Source organism: Lithobates pipiens, unplaced genomic scaffold, assembly GCF_037356315.1.
Source record: "Lithobates pipiens isolate NorthernLeopardFrog02 unplaced genomic scaffold, aLitPip1_a1.2 Scaffold_16, whole genome shotgun sequence".
Lineage (NCBI taxonomy): Eukaryota > Metazoa > Chordata > Amphibia > Anura > Ranidae > Lithobates > Lithobates pipiens.
In genome coordinates, this window is record NW_027507748.1 from 626,387,260 (window position 1) to 626,412,372 (window position 25,113).

Consider the following 25,113-nt stretch of genomic DNA (forward strand, 5'->3'; position numbering starts at 1 on the left):
AGCAGCTTTAATACATCCAGTGTGCACGAGGCCTAATAGTTATTGTAGGGCTGGATCAGGTATTGGGACCAGCGCCCTCTAGTGGTACGTGAGGTGTGTATTCTCTACTGTCATAGAGCTCACTGTAAGCGATGGGAGAGTACACACGGAGGTTGATTTATTAAAACTGGAGTGCAAAATCTGGTGCAGCTCTGCATAGAAACCAATCAGCTTTGAGGTTTTATTATCAAAGCCTAGTTAACCACTTGCCAACCAGCCGCCGCAGTTGTACTGCGGCAGAATGGCACGGCTGGGCGAAAAAACGTTATATAACGTCGCTTCGCCCTGTGGCCACTAGGGGGTGCGAGCGCACCCCCAAGCTGATGCGAGTCCCTGGCGGTCACACAGAACCGGTATCTGTGTATGTAAACACACAGCTTCCAGTTCTCTGAGGGGAGAACAGACAGATCATCTGTTCATATAGAGTAAGAACCACGATCTGTCATCTCCTCTGCACAGTTCCCTTCCCCCTTCAGTTAGAACACAAACTAGGGAACACATTAACCCCTTGATCGCCCCCTAGTGTTAACCCCTTCCCTGCCAGTGACATTTTTACAGTCATCAATGCATTTTCTATAGCATTGATCACTGTATTAATGCCAATGGTCCCAAAAATGTGTCAAAATTGTCCAATGTGGCTGCATAATGTCGCTGTCCTGATAAAAATTGCAAATCGCCACCATTACTAGTAAATAAAATAATAATAAAATAATAATAATAAAAATGTCATAAAACTATCCCCTATTTTATAGATGCTATAACTTTTGCGCAAACCAATCAATATACGCTTATTGCGATTTTTTTTTTTTTTTTTTTACTAAAAATATGTAGAAGGATACATATCGGCCTAAACTGAGGAAAAAAAACGTTTTTTTTTTATATATTTTTGGGGGATATTTATTATAGCAAAAAGTTTTTTTCAAAATTGTCGCTTTTTTGCTTATAGCACAAAAAATAAAAAAACACAAGGGTGATCAAATACCACCAAAAGAAAGCTCTATTTATGAGGAAAAAAGGACGTCAATTATTTGGGTGCAATGTCGCACGACTGCGCAATTGTCAGTTAAAGTGACACAGTGCCGAATTGCAAAAAGTGCTCTGGTCAGGAAGGGGGTAAAATCTTCCGGGGCTGAAGCGGTTAAACAAGCTATAGTTAGAAGCTGATCGGCTACCATGCACAGCTGCACTAGATTTAGCACTCTCCAGTTTTAGTGAATCAGTCCCACTGAAAGAAGTGGACGGCGCTCCCTCCTATGGCTCCATTCGGCGTTGGTCTCAATGCCTGCTCCATCCTGCACAGTCACCCTGCACATGGGAGAAAGAGGAGCAGCGACCGGTCTTTATTACCGGAAACTCTCATACAGAAGTAAAGTTTCACACTGGATTACTGCACAGATCTAGAAGTAAGACACAAAGCACACAAAGATTCTAGTAATAATACACATGCTTCTTCTATTTAGACAGTATTTGCTTTTTCCAGAGTTCAGCTTTAACTAAAGTCCTGTGTGTTCTCATTCGTTTTGCCATGCTATTCTGCCTTGTGTTATCATACATTGTCCTGCTGTTTTCTGTGCTACCCTGTGATTCACACACTCCTTACATCAGATCTCCTATGCTTTTCTGTGGTGCCTTGTATGATTCTACTGTAATTACTGTATTATTATATATGAAACTTTTCTTTGTACTGTGACCGGAAATTATTCTAGGCATGTCAAACTCAGATGAAACAGTGTGCCGAATTGAGAGGTCTACATCTTTAAGGGGGCTGCACCTTTTTATTATAGAACAATTCTCAGACCCAACTGTGTACAGACCCTTAAAGAGTAACCCCACTTTTGTAGGGGAAAAAATATGTATAACATATATAATTGTGTCTCAAGTCATATTGTAGTTAAATGTTATTAAAAAATTACCTTTTCTTTTTTAATCTTCAGCTCTGTAATTTTCAGTAAAATGCAATGCAATATGGCTACCTGGAGGTGTTGTGTACAAAGATTGTGTACCGAACGCCCCCCAGAAACATAATTTCCTGCTTGTGTGATTGTGAAAAAAAGTTGATACACAGCAACTAATAAACTCCGCGCCACAAAAAATAATAAAAAAGATATCAAATTGACCAATAGTCAGTGAATCAAATATGTTGAATCAAACAACTAATAGCTGCTCCCTAAAAGAACAAGAAAAAAACTTGTCATGCTGAAGATATACTGATGATAGGGGCGCTAGAGCAAATATAAATATCAAAAAAAAAAATGTGAAAATTTGATAATCAAATGGTATCTAAAATAATACACACCATATTACAAAACTGCAATAAACAAAAAAATTACAACCAAAATATAGTGAAAAACAATAATAAATAAAGTCCCAGTTGGGTGATGACACCAAAAGGAAACAAAAAGACTTAAATAAATATAACTCCAAAGTCCAAAAACAGTGATTTTTTCAGTGAAAAACTCCTTCTGAATCCATAAATCAAAAGACTGCTGGAATCTTCTATAACGTAATGAAACGTCCCTTCACCAAAAACTTATGGACATAGAAACAACACCCCACTTGTGAAGATAAAGATGTCTTCTTACCAGATGCTGTTGACTACTTTAATTAAAAAGATAGTCAAATAGGCTTATGCAGGTTGATTCCCTGCTCACATGGAATAAGGTGGACCTCGTATGGACAGAAGCTTCTCCTCATAGACCCAGATAGGCTTTTTTTATGACCTATCTGAGTCTATGAGGAGAAGCTTCTGTCCATACGAGGTCCACCTTATTCCATGTGAGCAGGGAATCAACCTGCATAAGCCTATTTGACTATCTTTTTAATTAAAGTAGTCAACAGCATCTGGTAAGAAGACATCTTTATCTTCACAAGTGGGGTGTTGTTTCTATGTCCATAAGTTTTTGGTGAAGGGACGTTTCATTACGTTATAGAAGATTCCAGCAGTCTTTTGATTTATGGATTCAGAAGGAGTTTTTCACTGAAAAAAATCACTGTTTTTGGACTTTGGAGTTATATTTATTTAAGTCTTTTTGTTTCCTTTTGGTGTCATCACCCAACTGGGACTTTATTTATTATTGTTTTTCACTATATTTTGGTTGTAATTTTTTGTTTATTGCAGTTTTGTAATATGGTGTGTATTATTTTAGATACCATTTGATTATCAAATTTTCACTTTTTTTTTTGATATTTATATTTGCTCTAGCGCCCCTATCATCAGTATATCTTCTGCTTGTGTGATTGGCTCACTGATTTTCTCAGAAGTCTGCACTAAGATGCTAGTCAGATTTCTGGCATCCTCTGCAAAGAAATTTAATTTTTTGGTGACGTACTCCCAATAGAAAACCATGTCTTAAATGATGCAGAGCCAGCAATTTACTTTATTAGAGCCCCGTAAGTGATTATGAAACCACTCCCATTAGATTCACTTTCCACATGGACACAGACAAACCGCTATTTCTTTAGTGTAACAAAAGGTAGGAATCTGCAACAAAGTTTGTTAAAATCCCTGTAATGTACATAGATCACCCAACAAAAGTGGTGTTCTTTAACTTCTCTCCAAGTGAATACTTAAGGGTGTATTTAAAAAACAAAATGCATAGCTGTTTTTCATCAAAACTGCATATACATTTGTTATGAATAGTTCAAAATCCCATTTTCTCAAGCTATATTCTCTGCAGATTAAGGCTGGGTTCACACCAGTGTGAATTGGATGTGGGTTTTTTCTGCATCCAATTCACATCTCAGGAGATTGTGAGCGACATACCTGGAGCAGCTCTGTACTGGCTCCGGAGTCCTGGGCGTTTTTCTGGTTCATTTCAGGTTCGAATTCAGACAAAAATTTGTACTGAAATCAGACCTGAACCAGTGAATGGAGACATACCAGACCCCTTGCTGTGAGCCACTTCGTTCCTCAGTGCGAACTCAGCCTGAATGTGTGAATGGGGAAAATAACACAGTATGGCAGCCAGATGGTGCTTCCTATCATAGGAAATAAGTATGCTCCTCAGCTCCATCTAGTGGCCATAATGTGTTTTCCCCATTCACACATGATGATCTGCAAAGACTAAATCCTGAGAACGTTAAATTTTGCCCCGTTCACACAGAATAAATTTACATGCAGTTTTAGAGGACATACTGCTATAAATACACGCCTAATGCCACATACACACAATCAGCGTTTTTCCGACGGAATTCCGCTCAAGCTTGGCTTGCATATACACTGTCACACAAAAGTTCTCTAAACTTAAGACCATCAAGAACATGGTGATGTATAACACTACGACGAGCCGAGAAAATTAAGTTCAATGCTTCCGAGCATGCGTCAAATTGTTTCCGAGCATGCGTAGTAATTTTGCTAGTCGGAAATTGCTACAGACGATCAGAATTTCCAATCGGAACTTTTTCCATTGGAAAAATAGAGAACCTGCTCTCAATCTTTTGCTGGCGGAAATTCCGCCAGCAAAAGTCTGATGGAGCATACACACGGTCGGAATTTCCAACCAAAAGATCACATTTGACTTTTACTGGTGGGATTTCCGGTCGTGTATACGGGGCTTAACCAGTTCCCGACCAGCGCACGCCAATGTACGTCGGCAGAATGGCATGGACAGGCATATTGGCGTACAGGTACGTCCAATCTTTAATGCCGCCCTGCCATCGCGAGCACGCCGCCGGTGGCACGCTCGCGTGCTGGTTGGGACCCCCGTGAATCCAGTCGCGGGTCCCGCGGACTCGATCACCGCGGGCATATCCGCGATCATCTCACCAGGCGTTGTAAACCGCATCTCCCCGTTCTGCCTAGCAACAAGTGACGCTGATCTCTGTTCCATGTGATTGGAGCATAGATCAGTGTTCACTAAATGAAAGCCCAGCCCCCAACAGTTAGTAACACACCCCTAGGAACACTTAACCCCTACACTGCCACACACTGGTTAACCCCTTCACTGCCAGTGTCATTTACACAGGAATCAGTGCATTTGTATAGCAGTGATTGCTGTATAACTGACAATGGTCCCAAAAATGTCCGATGTGTCCGCCATAATGTCGCAGTCACAATAAAAATCGCTGATCGCCACCATTACTAGTAAAAAAAAAATATTAATAAAAATGTCATAAAACTATCACCTATTTTGTAAATGCTATAACTTTTGCGCAAACCAATCAATAATCGCTTATTGCGATTTTTTTAAACCAAAAATATGTAGAAGAATACGTATTGGCCTAAACTGAGGGAAAAAATGTTTTTTTTTATATATTTTTGGGGGATATTTATTATAACAAAAAGTAAAAAATAATGCGTTTTTTTTTTCAAAATTGTCGCTCTATTTTTGTTTATAGCGCAAAAAATAAAAACCGCAGAGGTGATCAAATACCACCAAAAGAAAGCTCTATTTGTGGGAAAAAAAGGACGTCAATTGTGTTTGGGAGCCCCATCGCACGACTGCGCAATTGTCAGTTAAAGCGGCGCAGTGCCGAATCGCAAAAAGTGGTCTGGTCTTTGGTCAGCAAAATGGTCCCGGGCTGAAGTGGTTAAGCCACATCCCCACCATTTAACAGTCCAGTACTAGAACCTCTGTGGCCAGTAGAAGAACATTTATAATTGCCATTTGTGTGGAGTATTATCACGTTTTAAACTAAAACCGCCACTCATCACTGTGTAAATAATTAATCCACTTTATGGGATTGAAACATGAATATACTGCACATTTAAATCGTGCTATTGTGTTTACCACATTAGATCTTGAAATTAAACCTCCTGCCTGTTAATTAATATTTATGCAGCTTCAGGATTGTAGTATAGATAACCAGGATATCGACTAAATTGCTGGTTTTACAGTTTGACTTTTGCTCTGAATGCGCACTCGATTATATTAAGTATATGAGATTTCTAACTCTAGCTTTCCAAAAAATACAGAAACTTAGAATATGAATAGAGCTCTTGCTGAGTTTGAGTAGTTCAGTTCTTGCCAACAATGGGCTGCTCATAACAATTATACAGTTTTTTTTTTTTCTTCTTTTTACAATAGCAATTTTACCAAACTGTAGAATACAATAGTTGTCATTCTGATTCTTTTCACTGCATACACCATGAGTTCTCCTGCCTCCACTGTATTTTGAATAACTTATCAGTGGTAATGCTAGGTTGTGTCATCGGTTAGATAGACGCAGAAAATAAATCCTTAATCAGGATGATTGTTGTTTTTATTTGAGCACTCTAGGAAAAGAATACCTAAAGCCAAACTTTTATTTTTATTTTTTTGCGTCCTTTTGGGGTCATTTTGATTAATTTCCTGTCTTGGAGGCACAATAGGGAGTTGAGGGGACAGCAAAGGAACAAATCTGTTCGACACCTGTCGTAGGAACAGGTGCATGCTTTCTATTCTATTCCTGTTCAGGTGACCATTCTTAAATTTTGGGTTTTGGTGACTATGGCCACAAGGACATATAGAGGTGGTGAATTTTCCAAGTGGAGACACAGACAAAAAAAACATTCTCAGCCAGGGTTCTGTGGAACACTAGGGTTCCTCCAGAGTTTGCTAGGAATTCCTTGAGATGTGGCTGATTGACATCCCATCAGATGGTGCTTACAATGTTTTTGGCCAATGCCGTGTGGCAGAGCCAGTGGGATTACACTTCAATGATGCTTCAGTGGTGCTTTTTTGAAGCTTTAATGAAGCTTGACAAATGCCCTGTGTGTGCGTGTGCTGATATCTCAGACCTGTAATTTCTCTAAAACAAAGCAAAGCTAAAGCTGATTTAAAGCCTCTCATAAGCTGTATGTGCTTCAAGCGAGCTTTACCATAGACTTCTGTGGAGGCTTTGAAGATGCTTTGAAGCACCACTAAAGCGACATGGGGTGTCATTTTTGAAAAAAGCCAAAGCAAAGCAAGTGGTAAACAGGGCTGTAAGCTAACCATTTTATTTAGTGAAAGGGGTTTTAACTGCCGTTAACAAAGCGTGTCTGAAACTAGGTTTTGAAGCAAGTATAAAAGAGCCCTTAGGGGGGACACTCTGATCAATGTTGTTAAGGGGGAATTCTTCCCACTGTCCACCAATGTAAAGGGCATTCTTCCCATTGATCTCCAAAAAATTAGTTTTAGTCCCCTTTTACACTATCAAAGACACTCAAATTTGCTGCAATTTCAGGGAATGCCTGTGTAACTCGCATCAAAGTCGGACCAAAGTAGTACAGAGACTACTTTAACTTTGGTGCGACTTGAAGTGGCACAGATATAAAGAGTACTCATGGGGTACGATTTGCCATGCGACTTTGCAGTCCCGTCGTAGGACAAGTCGCATAAGTGTGAAAGGGGCCTTAGTCAGGGTTCCCTGAGATGTGATTTTTTTTTTTTTTTTTACTTGAGCATTCTACATAAAATATATTCAAAGCCTAAACTTTTAGATTAAATGGGAAATAGGTAAAGTTCCTGTCAGGTGTTTTTTGTTTTGCTCTTCCATTGGGGAGATTTTGCTTCACTTTTTGTGTTGGCGACACAGCAGGGAGTAAAGGAAATCATTAAATCCTCTCCTGGTCAAGGAATGTGTTGACATTGAAACATTTTCCTTCTATTCCTGTTCAAGTGGTAATTCCCAAAATAGAACTAAACTCACAGAACAGAAATGGCTCCTCATTCCAGTGATGTGGCTACTTCTAGGTGGTTGTTTTTTTAGGGTTTTTTGGTACCTTGATTGGCCAGTTGGGGAATGACATCATCATGTGCACTGGTGTGCATCATTTTGGCACAACCAGAGTATGCTGGGAATGCATGCTTAGCTGTGCATTCAATACGTCTCCAAGCTGGCAGATATGTGTTTGTTATAGCAGAAGAGACCTAGCATGTCTCTTCTCCAATAAAAAACCCGCCTGCTCGCAGTTTGTCAAGTTTAGTTTGACTTTCTATATGTCTTGGTGACCTCTGTCACCAAAATTCAGAGGGTGGATCTCCTAAGTGGGAATACATACAACAGAAAAACCTGATAGACAATTTTAAACCTTTTCTACACTATTAAAAAAAAATATATAATAATTTAATATGTTGGCTTTATATACGCTTTAGCTATATTCGTTTCCCAGCCTCCAATGTCATCATTTGAAAGAGGTGCAAGTTGACTTCTGATTTTGCATAACTCAGCTGTCTTTCTGTTTTTGGATTGAGGTATGAGCACACAGGCAGCTGAAAATATGGACAGATCTACTTTAGCATGGATTTTGTTGGCTTTCATTTTTCAAATGAAAGCCAACATCCTTTCCAAGGGACAACATGGTTAAGAGCAAATGGAGAAAGCATTTTGTGCTAAGAATTTTAGAATTGTTCCCTATAGTGGAACTTTGCCTGAAAAGGGAAGTTCCACTTTATCTCCTCCTCCCCTCCCACTATTGGAGGTTTTTTGGGGGAAGCGGGTACCTAGTATTAACAGGCACCCTCTTCCGCTTCAACCCCCCCCCCATCCTCCTGGGACACGTCCTAATTCTGGCAGGCTGCAGGTCCATTCACAAAGTGCAATGTGACTCAAAGACCAGTGAAAAACCAGCCTGAGTGAGGACATCGCTGGATTCCTGGACAGGTAAGTGTCTGTAAATTAAAAGTCAGCAGCTACAGTATTTAAGTTGAGCCTATCTTGGGTCCCTTTCACACAGATGTTCTGTTCGGGTCCTCCTGCCTGTCCAATTCGAACCGCCATTCTCCTCTATGGAGCAGCGCGTGTTAACGGACACGTCTCCGATTACACCCACTGGCAATCAAATCTAATCTGCTAAAAACCGACAGATGTTCCCCTTCCATCCAGCAAATTGGGTCGGGTGTAAATGGACAAGCAGCCTGGTTTCATCTGGCCGCCCATACCGGAAAGCGGTCTGTGTCCATGTCCATTCTGCATAAGCGGAGCGGACATCTGCCTGCTCAGTGGGAATCGGCAGACAGATCACCTGCTGAGCCCCTTGTGAAAAGGGTCATTGTGCCAAAATCTAGGCTTCCATTTTCTTTTTTAGGGTAAAACTTCTAAGGTTTTTATCCTTATTCTTACTTTACTGTCACTGACATGTGTGTCAGGTATTAGGATACCTGACGTGCTCATGGTCATGCATCTTTAAAAAAAAAAATAATAATAACCGGAAGAGCGGTTGTATATTTCGAGCCTAGTAAGTTACTTTCAACTAAAATATGTCTTATAGTTTCTATGTCAAAGTAACATTTTTATTTTAGGCAGCTTCCTTTATAGAGTTTTTTCACCTCTGTTACATGCTAGGCTTGGTTTGGACCTTTATTTGCATCATTATTTATAGATTGATGATATAAGTGTCTTACTTGCTGAGATTTTGTCGTTGGGACAGGTGCTGTGGACTCTGCTTCTTCCTCCTCCTCCTCATCCTCTAGTTTTGTAAATGGTGCTACCAGCAAAAATCTCCCAGCGGTGCAGACAGTGGCTCCCATGCCTGAGGACTCTGCAGAAAATATGAGGTAAGTAAAGTTAAATAAACCTAATAAATACAGACAGACTTACTTTTAACGTTGGAGGGAAGGAAAGACGTAAAAAAAAAAAATGGAAAGGTAAACTAACACCCTCCCCACTCTCCCCGGTTCCCCCTGTACCCCCTTCTTGGGGTAATGAGCTGTCAGTGCCCATGAAGCCAGTGTAGCAGTCTGGGGGTGTGAAATTCCCTGCTATTCTTTCTCTAGGGATTCCAGGATGCATCAGAACATATCTGATTGGTCAGAGTGCTCACAAGCCAACGCTGACCAATCAGAATTGCTCTGGTCCATCTCGAAAGCCCTACAGAAAGTAGGTGAATAAAAGGAGGGGGGTTGTGAATCCCCAGGCTGCTACATCGACTGCGTGGGCACTGACAGCTCATCACTCACAAGGAAAAGTAAAGCAGGGATGGGGGAAGAGTGTGGGATGTTCACGTTTTCATTTTTTTTCTGAAAAGATGAATTAACCCTTTTAAAGTGTTACTAAACCCACAACAGTAAAATCAGTCTGTATATGCAGTAAAGCATGCTTGTTGTTCTCACTGTGGAACCTAAGGTGTTAATCACCTGCATTGTATAAAATCCTGTGTTCTCTGATCCTCCCCTTTTTTCCACTGTCTCCTAATAATTTACTGATAACACAGTGTCTATAGAGTCAGGCTGCACATGCTCAGTTTGGTGTATATTGCTAGAGAGGTTTTTTTTTTATTTTTCTTAGGAAGGTGCATGTGATCAGCACAGGGCCAATCAGCACTGTCCAGACAGAGGGTCAGGGGTCTTGCAGTCTCATAGGACAGTCAGAAAACTCCTCCTACAAGCTTTGGCTGGACACTGATAGAAGTCACAAGACTGCTGTAACTACTGATGAGAAAAGGTATCTAGCAGTTTATATTTTCTAAACTAATTGCATTTCCATGTACTGTGGGAGACCAGATATAGTAAATGCAGGGTCCTGGGTTTAGTAACACTTTAAGGATAATTAAAGGAAACCATTCTTATTTGTTTTTTTGGGATTAGAACTACTGTCCGTTTTTCTATTACTGTCTGTGTCCCTGTCTAATTGTCCTGATCGCTAATGTCATCGGGAATGAAAATAAGGGTAAATCCAAATTTTTAAGTTCACCTCTGTTCCCGTTGTAGAGGCAAATCTTCCAATAAGGACATTTGTTCACGTGACAACTGTTGGGATTTTCCTAAGGTCTTAGTTGGTATTTTGACACCAGAAGATTTAATAATGGTTTTCCTTGCCAGGGGTCTGCATTTTACTTTTACAGATAGTACAGGCTGGCATTCTAAATTAACTGGCAACATAGTTGTCAGCCTGATACGAGAAGCTGGTATTGTATGTTTTGCGGGTCAAGTCGGGCACTATACTTTTATTATTTATTTCTTATCACCCAGAATCTAGAAGCAAATGGTGTAATAAACATCCACATTTAGACTTTACATTTAATACTCCCTCTTTCCTTCTTCATCGCATAAACATGCACGAGTGACCTGAGCATTCATTGTTATTCATAAATCATGTCTGGCCATCATCTGAAGTCTTTAGCCACATTTGGAGGTGTAAGGACCTGTCTGATTTTTGCATGTAGATTCTTGGAATGTGATTTGATTTGGCCAGAAATATAGGGTGAATACTTCCTAGTTTCCAATTTATTATGGGGCCCTTTGAAAAATGAAGGTCTGGGTTTTTTTTTTTTAAATTCCTATGTTTTGTTTCTGTTACATAGAAACATATGTTCGCCTATGTTATTGTTGACTGCTGATAACAGCTTGTATTATAATTAAAATGAAATTTGCCTGTTTGTTCCTTCTATTTCAGTAACACAACGACATGTGTAGACATTGAATAATTAATTATGTACATGACCAGTTTTATGAGCCTCCAGACTGCTAATCACAAAAAAAAAAATCACCTGTTTAATCTTCAAAATAATATATGCGCATTATTCTGTCAGAACCCGTGCCTTTATTTTTGGCAGCCTTTTTGTTCCGTTTTTTTTTTTTTTTTTTTTTTAAACTTTACTTTATATTGACCATTTGAGTCACCAGGGGCCGTTTTGACATTTTTCACATACATGTTAAAATCAGCATTTTTTTTTTTTTTTTTTTGTAGTAAATTACTTAGAAGCCTCAAACATTATATTCTAAGAGCAGAGGCAGTGGAGAACAAAATGGTGGCTGTTGCAAGATTTTTTATTTTTTTTGGCACAAGATTTGCGTAGTCATATATCAAACGCAAATTTTCAGTTAAAAATACACTTACATGAATTTTAGAGCACAATATATAATATCCACTTTTTTGGTAACATATCAAAGATGATGTTGCACCACGTAAATAAAAATCAACCATGTCAAAATTAAAAATTGCTCACACCTGTGAAATGAACTGTGAAAAAAAACGACAGTACCTAAAATTGTCCATATGCGGCGCTTTGAAAGCCTATACATGTCATCAGTTTAGAGTTAAACGTGAGCTATGGCACTAGAATGATTGCCCTCACTTTGATATTCATGGCGATACCTCATGTGTAGTGCAATCACTGTTGCCAAAAGTATTGGGACACCTGCCTTTAAACACACATATGAACTTTAATGGCATCCCAGTCTTAGACCGTAGGGTTCAATATTGAATTGGCCCACCCTTTGCAGCTTTAACAGCTTCAACTCTTCTGAGAAGGCTGTCCACAAGGTTTAGGCATGTGTCTATGGGAATGTTTGACCATTTTTCCAGAAGCACATTTGTGTGGTCAGGCACAGATGTGGACGGGAAGGCCTAGCTCGCAGTCTCCGCTCTAATTTATCCCAAAGGTGTTCTATCTGATTGAGATCAATCAGGTTACTTCACCCCAAACTCACTCATCCATGTCTCTATGGACCTTGCTTTGTCCACTGGTCCAAATCATTTGATGGAGGGGGGATTATGATGTGGGGTTGTTTTTCAGGGGTTGGGCTTAGCCGCTTAGTTCCAGTGAAGGGAACTCTTAAGGCGTCAGCATACCAAGATATTATGTACAATTTCATGCGCCCAACTTGACTGGCCTACACAGAGTCCTGATGTCAACCCAATAGAACATCTTTGGGATGAATTAGAGCGGAGACTGCGAGCCAGACCTTCTCGTCCACATCAGTGCCTGACCTCACAAATGCGCTTTTGGAAGAATGGTCAAACATTCCAATAGACACACTCCTATGGGGATGCTTTAAATGTTGTTGTTTTTTTACACTTTATTTTATTTTATTTAACTTTATCACAAGGGGTGAATAAGATCCCTTGTGATCGCTTTGGGCAGTGACGGGTACTTTTTATGAAAAGATTAGTGGTCTGTTAGACCCTGATCTCTCCTTTGCCCTCCAAGACAGCTGATCAAATAAAGATCTATTAGATCAGTTGCTTCCCTGGCTGTAACAGCCAAGGAATCACAGTACTGAAACCGGAAGTGGCAAAATCCTTGTTGCTTCCAGCTTCATTTTTGTTCCTCCCTAAGCAGGTACATAAAAGGTTATGTAGGAAGATGAAGGGAGAGGCAGAGGAGCTGGGCCAGCACAGAGTGTAATTACACACTCTCAAAAAGGGAGAGTGCTCTTGCATGCAAGGGGTTGTGTTAGGGAATTTACATTTCTGAAATAGTTTAGAAAATTCAAAGGCATGTTGCAAGTCAATAAAAATCAAATAAAGAGAGCATTTAAAATACTTGATTTCTCAATCTCCCAATAAATGGACATAGCTTAAACCGCTGCCTACAGGAAAAAGAAACATTAGACACGTACATTTTTGCTTAGTGTCCTCAGGAGAATTAACAAGATTCCTTTTAGTTCTGATGTTTTCAGTTTGCTTGGAAGATTTTTCTGCTATCAATGCTTCTGGTATTTTTAGACGGGATACTGAAATCTTGGAAATCTTTCCAGTCAGTCAGGTTTTCCCAGTTCACTAAGTAAATGGGTAGGCCCCTTTCACACAGGCCTTCTGATCAGGTCCGCCTGTCAGTTTTTGAGGTGGACCTGATCTGACACTCCATTCACTCCTATGGAGCTGCGGATTTCATTGGTGACATGTCCGCTGACACCCGCTGCTATCCAATCCTGTCCACAATACCCAGATGCATAGTGACCCTATTTTCCATCCGTCTGGCGGATCGGATGAAAACGGACAGGCGGTCCATTGTCATTCGATCTCCCCATTGAGGAGAGCGGTACTCTGACAGGTCCATCTCAGCACCTTGAATGGGGACGGACCTGTCATCTACCTGCTCAGTGAGGATCAGCAGATCAATCCCCCGCTGAGCAAAGCGGAGTCTGCCTGGGGGACCGCCTCATGAAAGGACAGTCCTGCAGTTGGCAGTGACTACCTACCTGTATTCCATTTAGTGTAGGACTCTTCTTTCAGTTCAGGCCAGTATGTCTGGGAATCCTCTGTCCCAGTTCTACAGCAGTGTTCCTGTCCCCATCTTTTAAGACTCCCTGTGTGGAGTACTCTGTTGATATGCAGTTTATATTAACAATGAATGTCATCACTGCACTTGTGCCAGCAGATCGGTACCCTGAGTCCCCTACGTGAGCTTGGACTAGGAAAAAATTGCAATGCTAGACCAATTGGAGAGTTTTTTTTTTTAATGGCTCCTTATACCGCCTGATCTGAAGGCGTATTTATTGCTAAGTGATCTAATGTTATCTACACATTTTGATCTTACTGTTTTGAGGTGTGTTTTTGTTTTATGGATTGCAGTTTACTTCATTGCTGTTACAATAACGCTATATATTCTTTCAGTACAGTCTTTACAAACTGCTAAGTTCTAAACTGAACCCAATGAAATTCAATATAAAATACTGCTTATTGGGTCTCTACACCTGTAACCGTTACATACACACCACGAAAAACTGAAAATAACTGGAGCACAGTATAGGCACCACCTTCCCTCTCCAGCATGTTGTAGCTGTCAGCGGTGGGAGCAGGCAAAGACGAGGCAGGGTTCCCAATGATCTTAAAGCATAGAGGACACCTATAACAACTTATATTAGTTGTCTGGCTTAGGAGATTGGCTAATTTGCATAACAGACCTACTTGACGAGGAAAAAACGTTCTCATAAATTATATTTCTAGATTCAAACTGCTCTGCCACAAGAAATGTTTTAAAACAACAGAAGCTCTAAAAGAAATGTTAATTCTTAATTAACCGAATACATAGAGATTCTGTTTATTCATATTCTGACACAAACAATATCATTAGGAGTCGTGTGACTGCACCATGTCCTCTTATGGCCTGATTTAGTATCTAATTGAAAGTTATTCAACTCACGTGGTGGGTATTTTTGTCCTTAAATATTACAATTTCGATATTTTTGACACATTCATGTTCAGTTGTAGATTGTCATTTCTGAAATGTAAAAACATTGCATTTTTTAGGTGGCTGTCTAGATATGTAAAGTATTTTATTAAAAAATAAAGCCATATTCCATGCAACAAGCTTCCAGGAATTTGACCACAGGCTCTGTGTGGACGTCTGTATGGCACTAGGTCAGTTACAAAATGAGAATTCTGGGAAATTCTGCCTATCGATTAAATACAGTTTCAAGATAAAGAAATCTCACTTTTTAGCAATTTAAAAAAATATGGCTGGCTCCTAATTAAAATGTAAATGTCATTTTAATAACATTAACTTTTGAATTTTCTAAAAGCAATCAATGTGATATGAATTGGAAAAAAAAAAAACACTGGAGTTTTCCTTTAAGCTGCGGTTTTACGTTTTTCTGCAGCTGCTCATAGAAATCTGGAATTTATTCTTGATTAGTCTCTGCTGCTGGTTTGGTGAGAGCCAAAACCATGGGTCACACTGTTCAACTTTAATAAAACGAAACACATGAGTCAAACTCAATCATTGTTCTCCTCACCCTCTATGTGCTAAGACCATTATCTCGATCAATTCAGATGACACCATATTAACACACTATTAAGAATTGTAACTCAGTAGAGTTCATTGTTCAAATTAATTATGTAAAGAAAATATTTAGCACTAATGAAATTAGGTGAATTATGTTAAACAGATATTTGACTTAAATGAGAAGGCCCTCTTTTTGAGGCTTTTTTTTTTTCCTCTGCTTAAAGTCTCTGGCTTATTCTGATCATCAGTATTGGCTCTCATGTATTGATCAAACTCCAGGTTTATTGCACAAGTGTTGAGATGCGTCTGCTGTGAAGCCCAGTTCCCTGGGAATGTTTAGCTGACATTGGCCTGTAGATATAACAGATTTCGATAACAGGTTGGAAGGGGAGCTGTTTCTAGTTTAACAGAAGTGTGAAAAGTGTAAGTGATTTTAAGTGGATGTAAGTCACTTTAGAAACTTGCAAGTTCAGATCCACTGCAGGGAGATTAAATCACGCTCCGCATGTTTTAGTCCACTTTGAGAACTTTGAGTTCCAAGATGTATCCACTTTGTATGGCCATCTGAAGCCTTGGGCTACATTTCTAGATGACACTATCAAAAATATGGACACTGTATGTATGTTTTTTACTGAAAAAAAAAAAATATATATATATATATATATATCTGTTTATTGTGTATTATGGATCACAAGCCTGTCTTTTTTAGCCCCCGTACACACGGTCGGACATTCCGACAACAAAATCGGTCAGATTTTTTTCCGATGGACTTTGTCTAAAACTGGTGTTGCATACACACGGTCGGACAAAGTTGACGGAAAATCCGATCGTTCAGAACGTGATGACGTTATTTAGTTACAACGGGACTACGTTCAGGCTAGTAGCCAATAGCTTTGGTGTAGGAATTTGATCTGAGCATGCGTGGCACTTTGTCCGATCGGAATTCTCTACAAAAGATTGGACAGAGTCCGATCGGATCATGTTGTCGGAAAATTTTATATCCAGCTCTAAAACTTTGTTGGTCAGACATTCTGATGGAAAAAGTCAGATGAAGCCCACACACGGTCAGATTATCCGACAACGCAGTCCAATCGGACATTTTCCGTCGGAATATCCGACCGTGTGTACAAGGGCTTATAATTAATCACTTTTTTGTGTTCGATCTGATTTTATCGTTCCACACTTTTTTGGATAATTTAGCATGGCACTTTAACTCTCTTCACTAATTATACTGACTACACCTACAAGGGGTTGAGTCAAGATGGTGCCTAGCAGATATTTTGATTTGTATTTTGATTAGGGAATAGGATTGAATTTCTCCAGGAGTGCAGGGTTACATAGTTACATAGTAGGTGAGGTTGAAAAAAAGACATAAGTCCATCATGTCCAAGCTATGTGTGTGATTATATGTCAGTATTATATTGTATATCCCTGTATGTTGAGGTCGTTCAGGTGCTTATCTAATAGTTTTTTAAACTATTGTATGGTCATTTTCTCTTGGTGGAAGAAGTTGGCCTGCTCTGATGAATCGCGTTTTCTTTTTACATCATGTGGATGACCAGATGCATGTGCATTGCTTACTTGGGGGAAAAAATGGTACCAGGATGCAGTTGGGAAGAATGCAAGCTGTCTGAGGCAGTGTGATGCTTTGGGCAATATTCTGCTGGGAAACCTTGGGTTCTGCCATTATGTGGATGTTACTTGACTTGTACCACCTACCTAAACATTATTGCTTACCACGTACACCCCTTCGTAGAAACATTATTCTCTGATGGCAGTGGTTTCTTTCAGCAGGATAATGCACAGTGCAAAAATGCACCACACATATGAGGAATTGCCACGAATGTCAGAGCGAGAGCAATAATTCTAGCACCGGAAATCCTCTGTAACTCTAAACTGGTAACCTGTAAAAGCTTTAAGGCCTTCCGTATGAAGATTTTTAAATATTGTAGTTTATTGCCATTCCACAAGTCTGCACAATTTTAAAGCGGAACATCCCCATGACTAAGCTCTGGGAGGGAAGGGGGGAACTAAATGCATTGTGGGCATGGCCTGGCGGGAGCCCACAATGAGACTGTACTTCCAATCATCATACTACTTGTGTGGATGTGCGGACAAGTGGGACATGTTATGTATCTATTTACTTGGCGTAACATCATCTTTTATATTATACCAAAAAATTGGGTGTTTGTGTGCATTAACCACTTGGGGACCAGCTCACACCAATATACGTCAACAAAGTGGCACAGGTGTAGGTCGCTGCGTCATCGGGAGCATGCCCACGGGTCCCGCAGACTCGATGTCTGCCAGTAGCCCGCGATCATGACACTGAGAGGCAGAATGCGGAGATGCCTATGTAAACAAGGCATTTCCCTGTTCTGCCTAGCAACATGACAGAGATCTTCTGCTCCCTGTGATCGGGAGCAGTGCTCTGTCATGTTCTAGTGAGCCCATCCCCTCTACAGTTAGAATACACCCAGGGAACACACTTAACCCCTTGATCTCTCACTAGTGTTTAACCCCTTCCTTGCCAGTGACATTTACACAGTAATCAGTGCATTTTTATAGCACTGATCGCTTTATAAATGCTAATGGTCCCAAAATAGTGTCAAAAGTATCTGTCGCAGTCATGATAAAAATTGCAGATGGCCTCCATTACTAGTTAAAAAAATGCCATAAATCTATCCCCTATTTTGTAAATGCGATAACTTTTGCGCAAACCAATCGATATACGCTTATTGTGATTCTTTTTTTTGCCAAAAAAAGAAGAAATTTCAGCCTCAACTGAAGAAGAAATTTGTTTTTGTTTTTTTATATATATTTTTTTGGGACATTTATTATAGCAAAAAGTAAAAAATATAGCTTTTTTTTCAAAATGTTCGCTCTTTTTTTGTTTATAGCGGAAAAAATAAAAACCGCAGAGGTGATCAAATACCACCAAAAGAAAGCTCTATTTAAGAGGAAAAAAAGAACGTCAATTTTGTTAGGTTACAACATCACACGAAACGCGTGATTGTGAGTTAAATCAATGCAGTGCCGTATCGCAAAAAAGGGCTTGGTCAGGAAGGAGGTAAATCCTTCCGGGGCTGAAGTGGTTAAAATTCATTGAAGTGTATTTTTTCCAAAAATTTGCATTTGAACAACCACTGTGCAAGTACCATTAAAAAAATCATTGCAAAACCCACCATTTTATTCTTTAGGGACTCTGCTAAAAAAAAATGTATAATGTTTGGAGGTTCAAAGTAAATTTCTAGCAAAAAATTGTGAAAAAAAAAACACACACACACACACACACACACTCTCTCTCTCTCGCACACAAAATTAAAGCTGTCTGATTCTTTTTTGTGTTTTTAACCATTTTGTTTGTGCTTTTTATCTACAGTATCACTGCCAAATTAGAACGAGCACTAGAAAAGGTTGCTCCCCTCCTGCGAGAAATCTTTGTTGATTTTGCACCTTTCCTGTCCCGGACACTCCTTGGTAGCCATGGACAAGAGCTGCTGATTGAAGGTAAACACCAAAAAAAGGATATTAATTTAAGGTTTTATAGGACAGCAATTTAATGTTATTTAGAAAACCTCACTTGCCCTTAAAAGAAATGATCCGCCTCATGTTATTTTAATAACTTTGTTTTAACCATTCCTAAAGAGTTTGTTTTTCTGTGTGTTGGTAATCAATGTATTTATATGAAATGAGACGGGACAGTACTATTCCTTCATAGTTATGTGCAAACCCTAGCAGTGTATATAGTACATTGATCATTTCTGCTTTAGACCCGGCATTGGTTGATCTGTACAGGAGTCATGACAAAAGTGGGGAAATGTAATGACTACAAAACAATTGCATTATAGCAAGTCTGTTCAAACGGTTTATTGTACCCAACAGCTGTTGGGTAGTTTTTGTGTGTATAGCTGCTGATATGGAGTGTAGGGGGGCAGAGAGGGAACCTTTTAATTTCCATTGTGTGCAGGTGGCTTTAATCCAACACGTTGCAGCTCCCAGCAAGTAAAATGAAATCCCAGGGCCCCATCAGTTCAGCAGGCGAACCTAGGAGCAGAGTGGGGACATTTTTTCTCTTGAATGCATGCAAAGTCATCACAACAAGTGCCATGGCTGCAGACATAAAAGTTCAGGGCCGAGGTTGGCCCTTGACGGAGTGATACAAGAAAATGAGTTAGCAGGTTGCTATTGATGCCTGACTCACACTTGACACTGACGGTGGCGGCTGACATGGTCCAGGTGTCTTCCTTTCCTTTGTCTCACTAATGGACTGTACTACTATATATCATGCAGGCTGCTGCTGACTTTTTAAAGCTGGTTTATTTTATTTTATTTTTTCAGCCAGTGGGCTAAATAAAAAAATAAAAAAAGCAATTCATACATTTGAGGTGGATGGTGGGGGCATCCTCCCAGCTGTGCTATTTTATTTCGAACAGTGGGGGTACTTCCCCATTGTCAGAATACTTTGCTTAGGCCGGGTACACATGGACCGAATGTCGGGAGACATATTTATCGGTTTAAAAAAAAATTGGCCAACACATTCGGCCTGTGGATACATCGGTCTTTCTGACAGAAGGCGGCTGTTTAGCTGGCTTCATTCAAAATGTTCATGTTAGAAAACCAGCACCCTATGTGGTGGAGACCGCTGATCGGAGTGTTCTGGCGGGGGAAGCGGTCCCTCTGTCAGAGCACAACAGCTCAGCAAGGGAGGTCGCTGTACTAACTTTGCATAGAGTGTTCAGCGGCTATGACCGGAGCTGACAGTTGTTTTTTTTATGTTCAACCCGCTGAGTTGAACTGAAAAAAACCTATAATGTGTGCACCCAACTTTAGTGCTGCAGCCACTGATCGAGTGGCTTTAATCCAACAGGACAGTTGAAAATTAGAACAGATTTAACTCCCATGGCTACACATGGATCACAGTTTGCCTAATCCCTGCTGAACCAGCAAAATGTTGATCCCTCAAGGGCCACCTGAAGGCTAAATAGATATTCCTTAAGGCTTAAAGTGGTTGTAAAGTCTCATTTGTTTTCCTATAAAAATAATAAACATGTTATACTTACCTGCTCTGTTGCAGTGGATTTGCACAGAGCAGCCCGGATCTTCCTCTTCTCGGGTCCCTCTTCTGTGCTCCTGGCCCCTCCCTCCTGCTTAGTGCCCCCCACAGCAAGCAGTTGAGTCGCAGCTCCCTATGTCCATTCAGACCCCGACCCGGCCCTGCCCCCTCTCTCCCCTGATTAGCTATCTGACTTTGATAGCGGGGGCAGGCAACGGTGGCGCTGCCGACAGCTGAGGGGCATCACTGGATAGAGAGGGACCTCAGGTAAGTATTCGGGGGGCTGAAGGGAGCTGCTGCACACAGAAGACTTTTTATCTTAATGCATAGAATGCATTAAGACAAAAAAACCTTCTGCCTTTAAAAAAACTTTAAGCTGCATCATGCATTCTAGTTATTGACAGGAAAGTTCTAAAATAAGGCATCTCTGCTTTATAATCTGCACCATGTGTGTGCTCATTACTAATAATTATACTCATGATGCAGATTATAGACCGCTACAGAGATGTCCTCTTTTGGAGTGCATCTGCTGCTGACTAAAGTGATACTAAACCCTATTTATTTTATTTTTTTTCAGTTCAGTTGAGGAAGGGAAGTTCAGGCTTAAATCATTTGTCTTCTTCTGTTAAAGTGTGTATTTTTGCCCTTTGGCTGTTCCCCCCACTGTTTGCAGGTGTCTCCTTTGGTTAGGCATCTGCTAAGGAGACACATGTGCATGCTCCTGCCGGGACTGTGTGTGTCCATTCAAACAGGCAGCCCCGACAAGGCACACTGCCTCATCTTACAACCAGAAAGTAGTATGAGGGACTCGGCATTGGTAACAAGGACAGCGGGTAACTGGTGAAAGTGTGTATGGGGGGTTGGTAACTGTACTGGAATTTTTTACCTTAATGCTGTGAATGCATAACCTTAGGCTTTAGTACTGCTATAAGGCCAAATAGATATTCCTTCAAGAGGAACTTCACCCCCCATAGTACATTTTTTTCAACTCCTTTTTTTAACAGCACCTTATGTGCTGGGTTAGGGCAATTAACTTGCATGCTCAACAAATTCAACTTTGTGCCTCCTGACTCCCCTTGACTATATACTTCTGAACCCTGCACTCTGTATATTAAATACTTCTGAACACCTGCATCGGTAAATTAAAAACTTCGGCACATAGGCCCATGTATTAAGCCCCTGCCACTGTGCACTTATTCTGCACCTACAGTTCAGTGTGCCACCTCTTTCTGGCCCTGTGTGTGTTTGAGTGTAAATCTGAAAATGTATAAATAAGCAAAGAGAATATACAGAATCTGAAAATGTACAAGTAAGCCAAGAGAATATACAGAATACATTCAAGAAATTTTAATGAATATCTGCAGTTTTGGTGGAGCTCAGCTCACCTTTTTCAACTTTATAAGTACTTAAACACACACAGCATATTGCAGTTTATTAGTGACCCACCAAGCCATTCTGACAGGGGGAGGCCCCCCGCAAGAATGCTCCGATCAGTGTTCCCTGCCATTCGCTGAGAGCGCCGATCGGGAGTCAGTTGGCTGCTGGTTTACCAGCATTTACGGCGGCTGGCTTCTGTCAGACAGACTGATGAGCGGAATGTTGGCCTTTTTTTTTTTTTTTTTTAACTGGCTGTTGTCTCCCGACATTCGGCCCATGTGTACAGGGCTTAAGTCTATGAGTGATGGCACTTCCCAGACATTTCCAAGCCATTGTTGGCTTTCTCCTGCACACAGAAGGCGCCGCTGGTGACCTGACTGGACTGACTTCAGATTAGGTAAGTATAGCAACCTTTTTTTTTTTTCAGGGTTGGATAAATTAGGCTTAGAATATGGGTGGGAGTAGGTTTAGAATTAAACAAGCCATACACTGAGCAAATTTCTTTCCTGCAGCCACGAGCAGAAAGTTTTGATCCCTCCCTTGGAGCCATTCTATTTTCCTGGTGGGGGAGGGGGGAGTTCTGCAGGTCTGGGAGAAGGCAGTGATTATTGCTAGCATGTATACCAGCTGCTAGCGATAATTGCGTGTAAAATCTGACAGGCTGGTTGTACCCAAGTTGATCAATCAACTTGGGTACATTTAGCCTTCCCATACATTGTTCCAATCTCAGCCAGTTCCTGAAGAACCAGGCATGATTTGAACTGTGTATGGCCGGCCTTAGTTAGGTTTTGCCTTTACTTCCACTTTAAAGTGTCAGCTTAATATTTTTAACCTGAATCATTCTTTTTTGGAGATAGGACCGAAAGGGCTACTACTACTACTACTGTGTTGAGAGAAAGTTCTGTCATGGAAAAACCCACCATACTCTTACCCATACTGCCAATACACCAATTTCGTCTAACGGTATAATGCATGTTACCTATCACTCTATTTCCCGCATTTCCCAATAAACAGACATGACCACAGCTTATGTCCTCATCTAAGCACGACTGCCCTCACACTCGCTCTTTTATTCAAAGACAACAAAAGCAATCACAAACTTGAAGTCCTGGCCCCAGCAGCCAATCGCTTCCTTCATGGTATATGCCCTCGCAGGATATGACAACAGGATGGGTCCATTCCTGCTGTTGGGAGTTTATCTTCAGGTGTACGCCATAGCATCCCAAATATGTTGATCAGGTATACAGGGGTGACACGAGTGCGCATCTGCTAAACCGATAATGTCTTTGCAGAGCGAACACATACCCCCCCCAGACGATCGTTCTGTGCATTGCACAGGGGCCCTTCGCTGGTGGACATATTCTCACTCTGCAAACACTTCTCTCCAACCTCAGGAAGTTTTCCACTACCAAACGGATCTCAACCAGCGTCAGTCTACCCCAATCAGCTCTTCAGAGCGGGCTGCGGGAGAACTAACGCTGAGAGCCACTATGACAATAAATATTAAAATACATCTTCATAAAATTTCCACAACAATTCTGACTACCATTGCTGACCTTCCTACAAATGCGATTTACCTGGCTATTTGTGACAGTAGTACTTTCAAAGATACATACCCTAAACAAGAATGCATGTCAGGAAAGTGATTCAGAGTATCAAATCTGCAACCTTATTCTGGGCCAGTTGAATCACCAGCATACTATACTTCTTGTAGACAAGTCTACCTTTATTGCATTGTGATGACATTTTCTATGAACTTTCTATTAATGTTCTATACAATGCTGACATTTATCTTTACACAACCCATGCTATGGTTTGATACCCATATGGTGTGCAATGGGAATGTTCATTGCTTGTTCTGGGAAATTCACTCAAATTGCTGAAGCCATAATACTGACAGCCAGGAGCCTAGTATTTTTTAGAAGTGAGATGTTAGAAATGTCAGCCTTGATTTCTCAGTTTAGTTTCCTTTAAAGATATGCCACGTTGCTTTTTTTCCTCTATGTATGTGAAAAGTAGGGAAGCTTTAGCCCTAATATGTGTCCTTACACATAACACTTTATGAAAAATGTAGAGCATAGCGTTCTTCTTTCCTCAAGTACATCAATTCCAGTATTGAAGTTAACTTTTCCCCTTTCCAAAGAATTTCAGAGCTTAGACTGAGCTGTAAGAGGTGATTTATGAATAAGTGTCGTTATTTTTTATTGCAAATACCAGTCCCTTCCCTAAGCACCTATCTTATTATGTCCAGAAAAAAGACATATTACAGCATAAAACACTTATTCTACATGTAATTTGTCAGTGGGTCAGGCTATATCTGCTTTTCATCCTGCTAAATAAAGGATTCTTGACAGGGTGGCATGACAATTGGGAATCCAAAAAATGTCATTTAGCTGTAGCTTGGGCTGAAATTTATGGGTGTGCTCGTACATGTGTGTCTGCATTCATATGATGTAAACTGTGCTATTTTTAAGTGCACATTTTGTGAGACTGACGTTAGTTTAATGCGCTTGAATGGCTGAGTGCATTTGGTGGAAGTTAGTCTTCAGCATTACTCTACTCGGCAAAAATGTTAGACAAGTTTTTCTTGTGTGATTACAATTAGTATCTGCTGCACAGGAAGCAGACTCTATCTTCTCAATCTGATTAAAACAAGCAATTTGCTGAGGATTTTCAGACTATAGAGAGTAAGATGTATAGAAAACCGCAATATCTCACTGCCAGTTACCGAGAAGTTAATGTAAAGTGTGTTGTCCGTGAAAATATCCCGGGTTTTGCACCGATTAACATTTCTTCCCAAGAATGTGTTTGTGTTCTCCAATGTTACATTTTATATTTTTACTGTTTAATATCGTATATAAAGTGCAACAGGATCTAAAATGTCCCAAAATGTTGTATGGTTCAACTGCCTCCATACTTCACCTTTAAATTACACTATTTCAGACTAGCGCCATGTCTGAATAAATATATCACCGTTATGTTATATTAGTAAAGTTAATATGAAAAGACATTCTGGAGTTTTGTTTTCACGTCTTTTTTTTTTTTTTTTTTTTACATCCAGCTTAAGCTTCAAAAATGGAAAAAGTTAAATTGTGAATTTTAAGGAGCTGTAGTTATATATATATATATATATATATATATATATATATATTGGTTTCTACAGTTGTATATTTCTTGCTTTTTAAAGGTGTTTTTAAAGCGGAGGTCCACCCTAAAGTGGATATTCCGCTCATCGGAACCCTCCCCCCCTCCGGCGCCGCAATTGGCACCTTTCAGGGGGGAGGGGGGT

At 40.2% G+C, this 25,113-nt stretch overlaps 1 protein-coding gene and 1 long non-coding RNA gene across 10 annotated transcripts in view; one reads left to right on the plus strand and one right to left on the minus strand.

The window, feature by feature from the left end:
- Positions 1-25,113, plus strand: part of NBEA (neurobeachin) — a 901,556-nt gene that overhangs the window by 482,304 nt on the left and 394,139 nt on the right. For 5 of the 9 annotated variants that reach the window (XM_077484128.1, XM_077484132.1, XM_077484130.1 and 2 more), the window contains 3 exons: positions 9,371-9,497; positions 10,228-10,383; positions 18,774-18,901. In XM_077484128.1, coding sequence (XP_077340254.1) covers positions 9,371-9,497; positions 10,228-10,383; positions 18,774-18,901 — 411 coding nt within the window. The remainder of the gene's footprint in view (positions 1-9,370; positions 9,498-10,227; positions 10,384-18,773; positions 18,902-25,113) is intronic. The other 4 variants (XM_077484134.1, XM_077484135.1, XM_077484137.1 and 1 more) reach the window with 1 other exon arrangement.
- LOC143983955 (uncharacterized) overlaps positions 1-25,113 on the minus strand; it is a 102,366-nt gene that overhangs the window by 54,272 nt on the left and 22,981 nt on the right. The window contains exon 2 of the long non-coding RNA XR_013274694.1: positions 9,345-9,481. This is a non-coding gene — a long non-coding RNA (uncharacterized LOC143983955). The remainder of the gene's footprint in view (positions 1-9,344; positions 9,482-25,113) is intronic.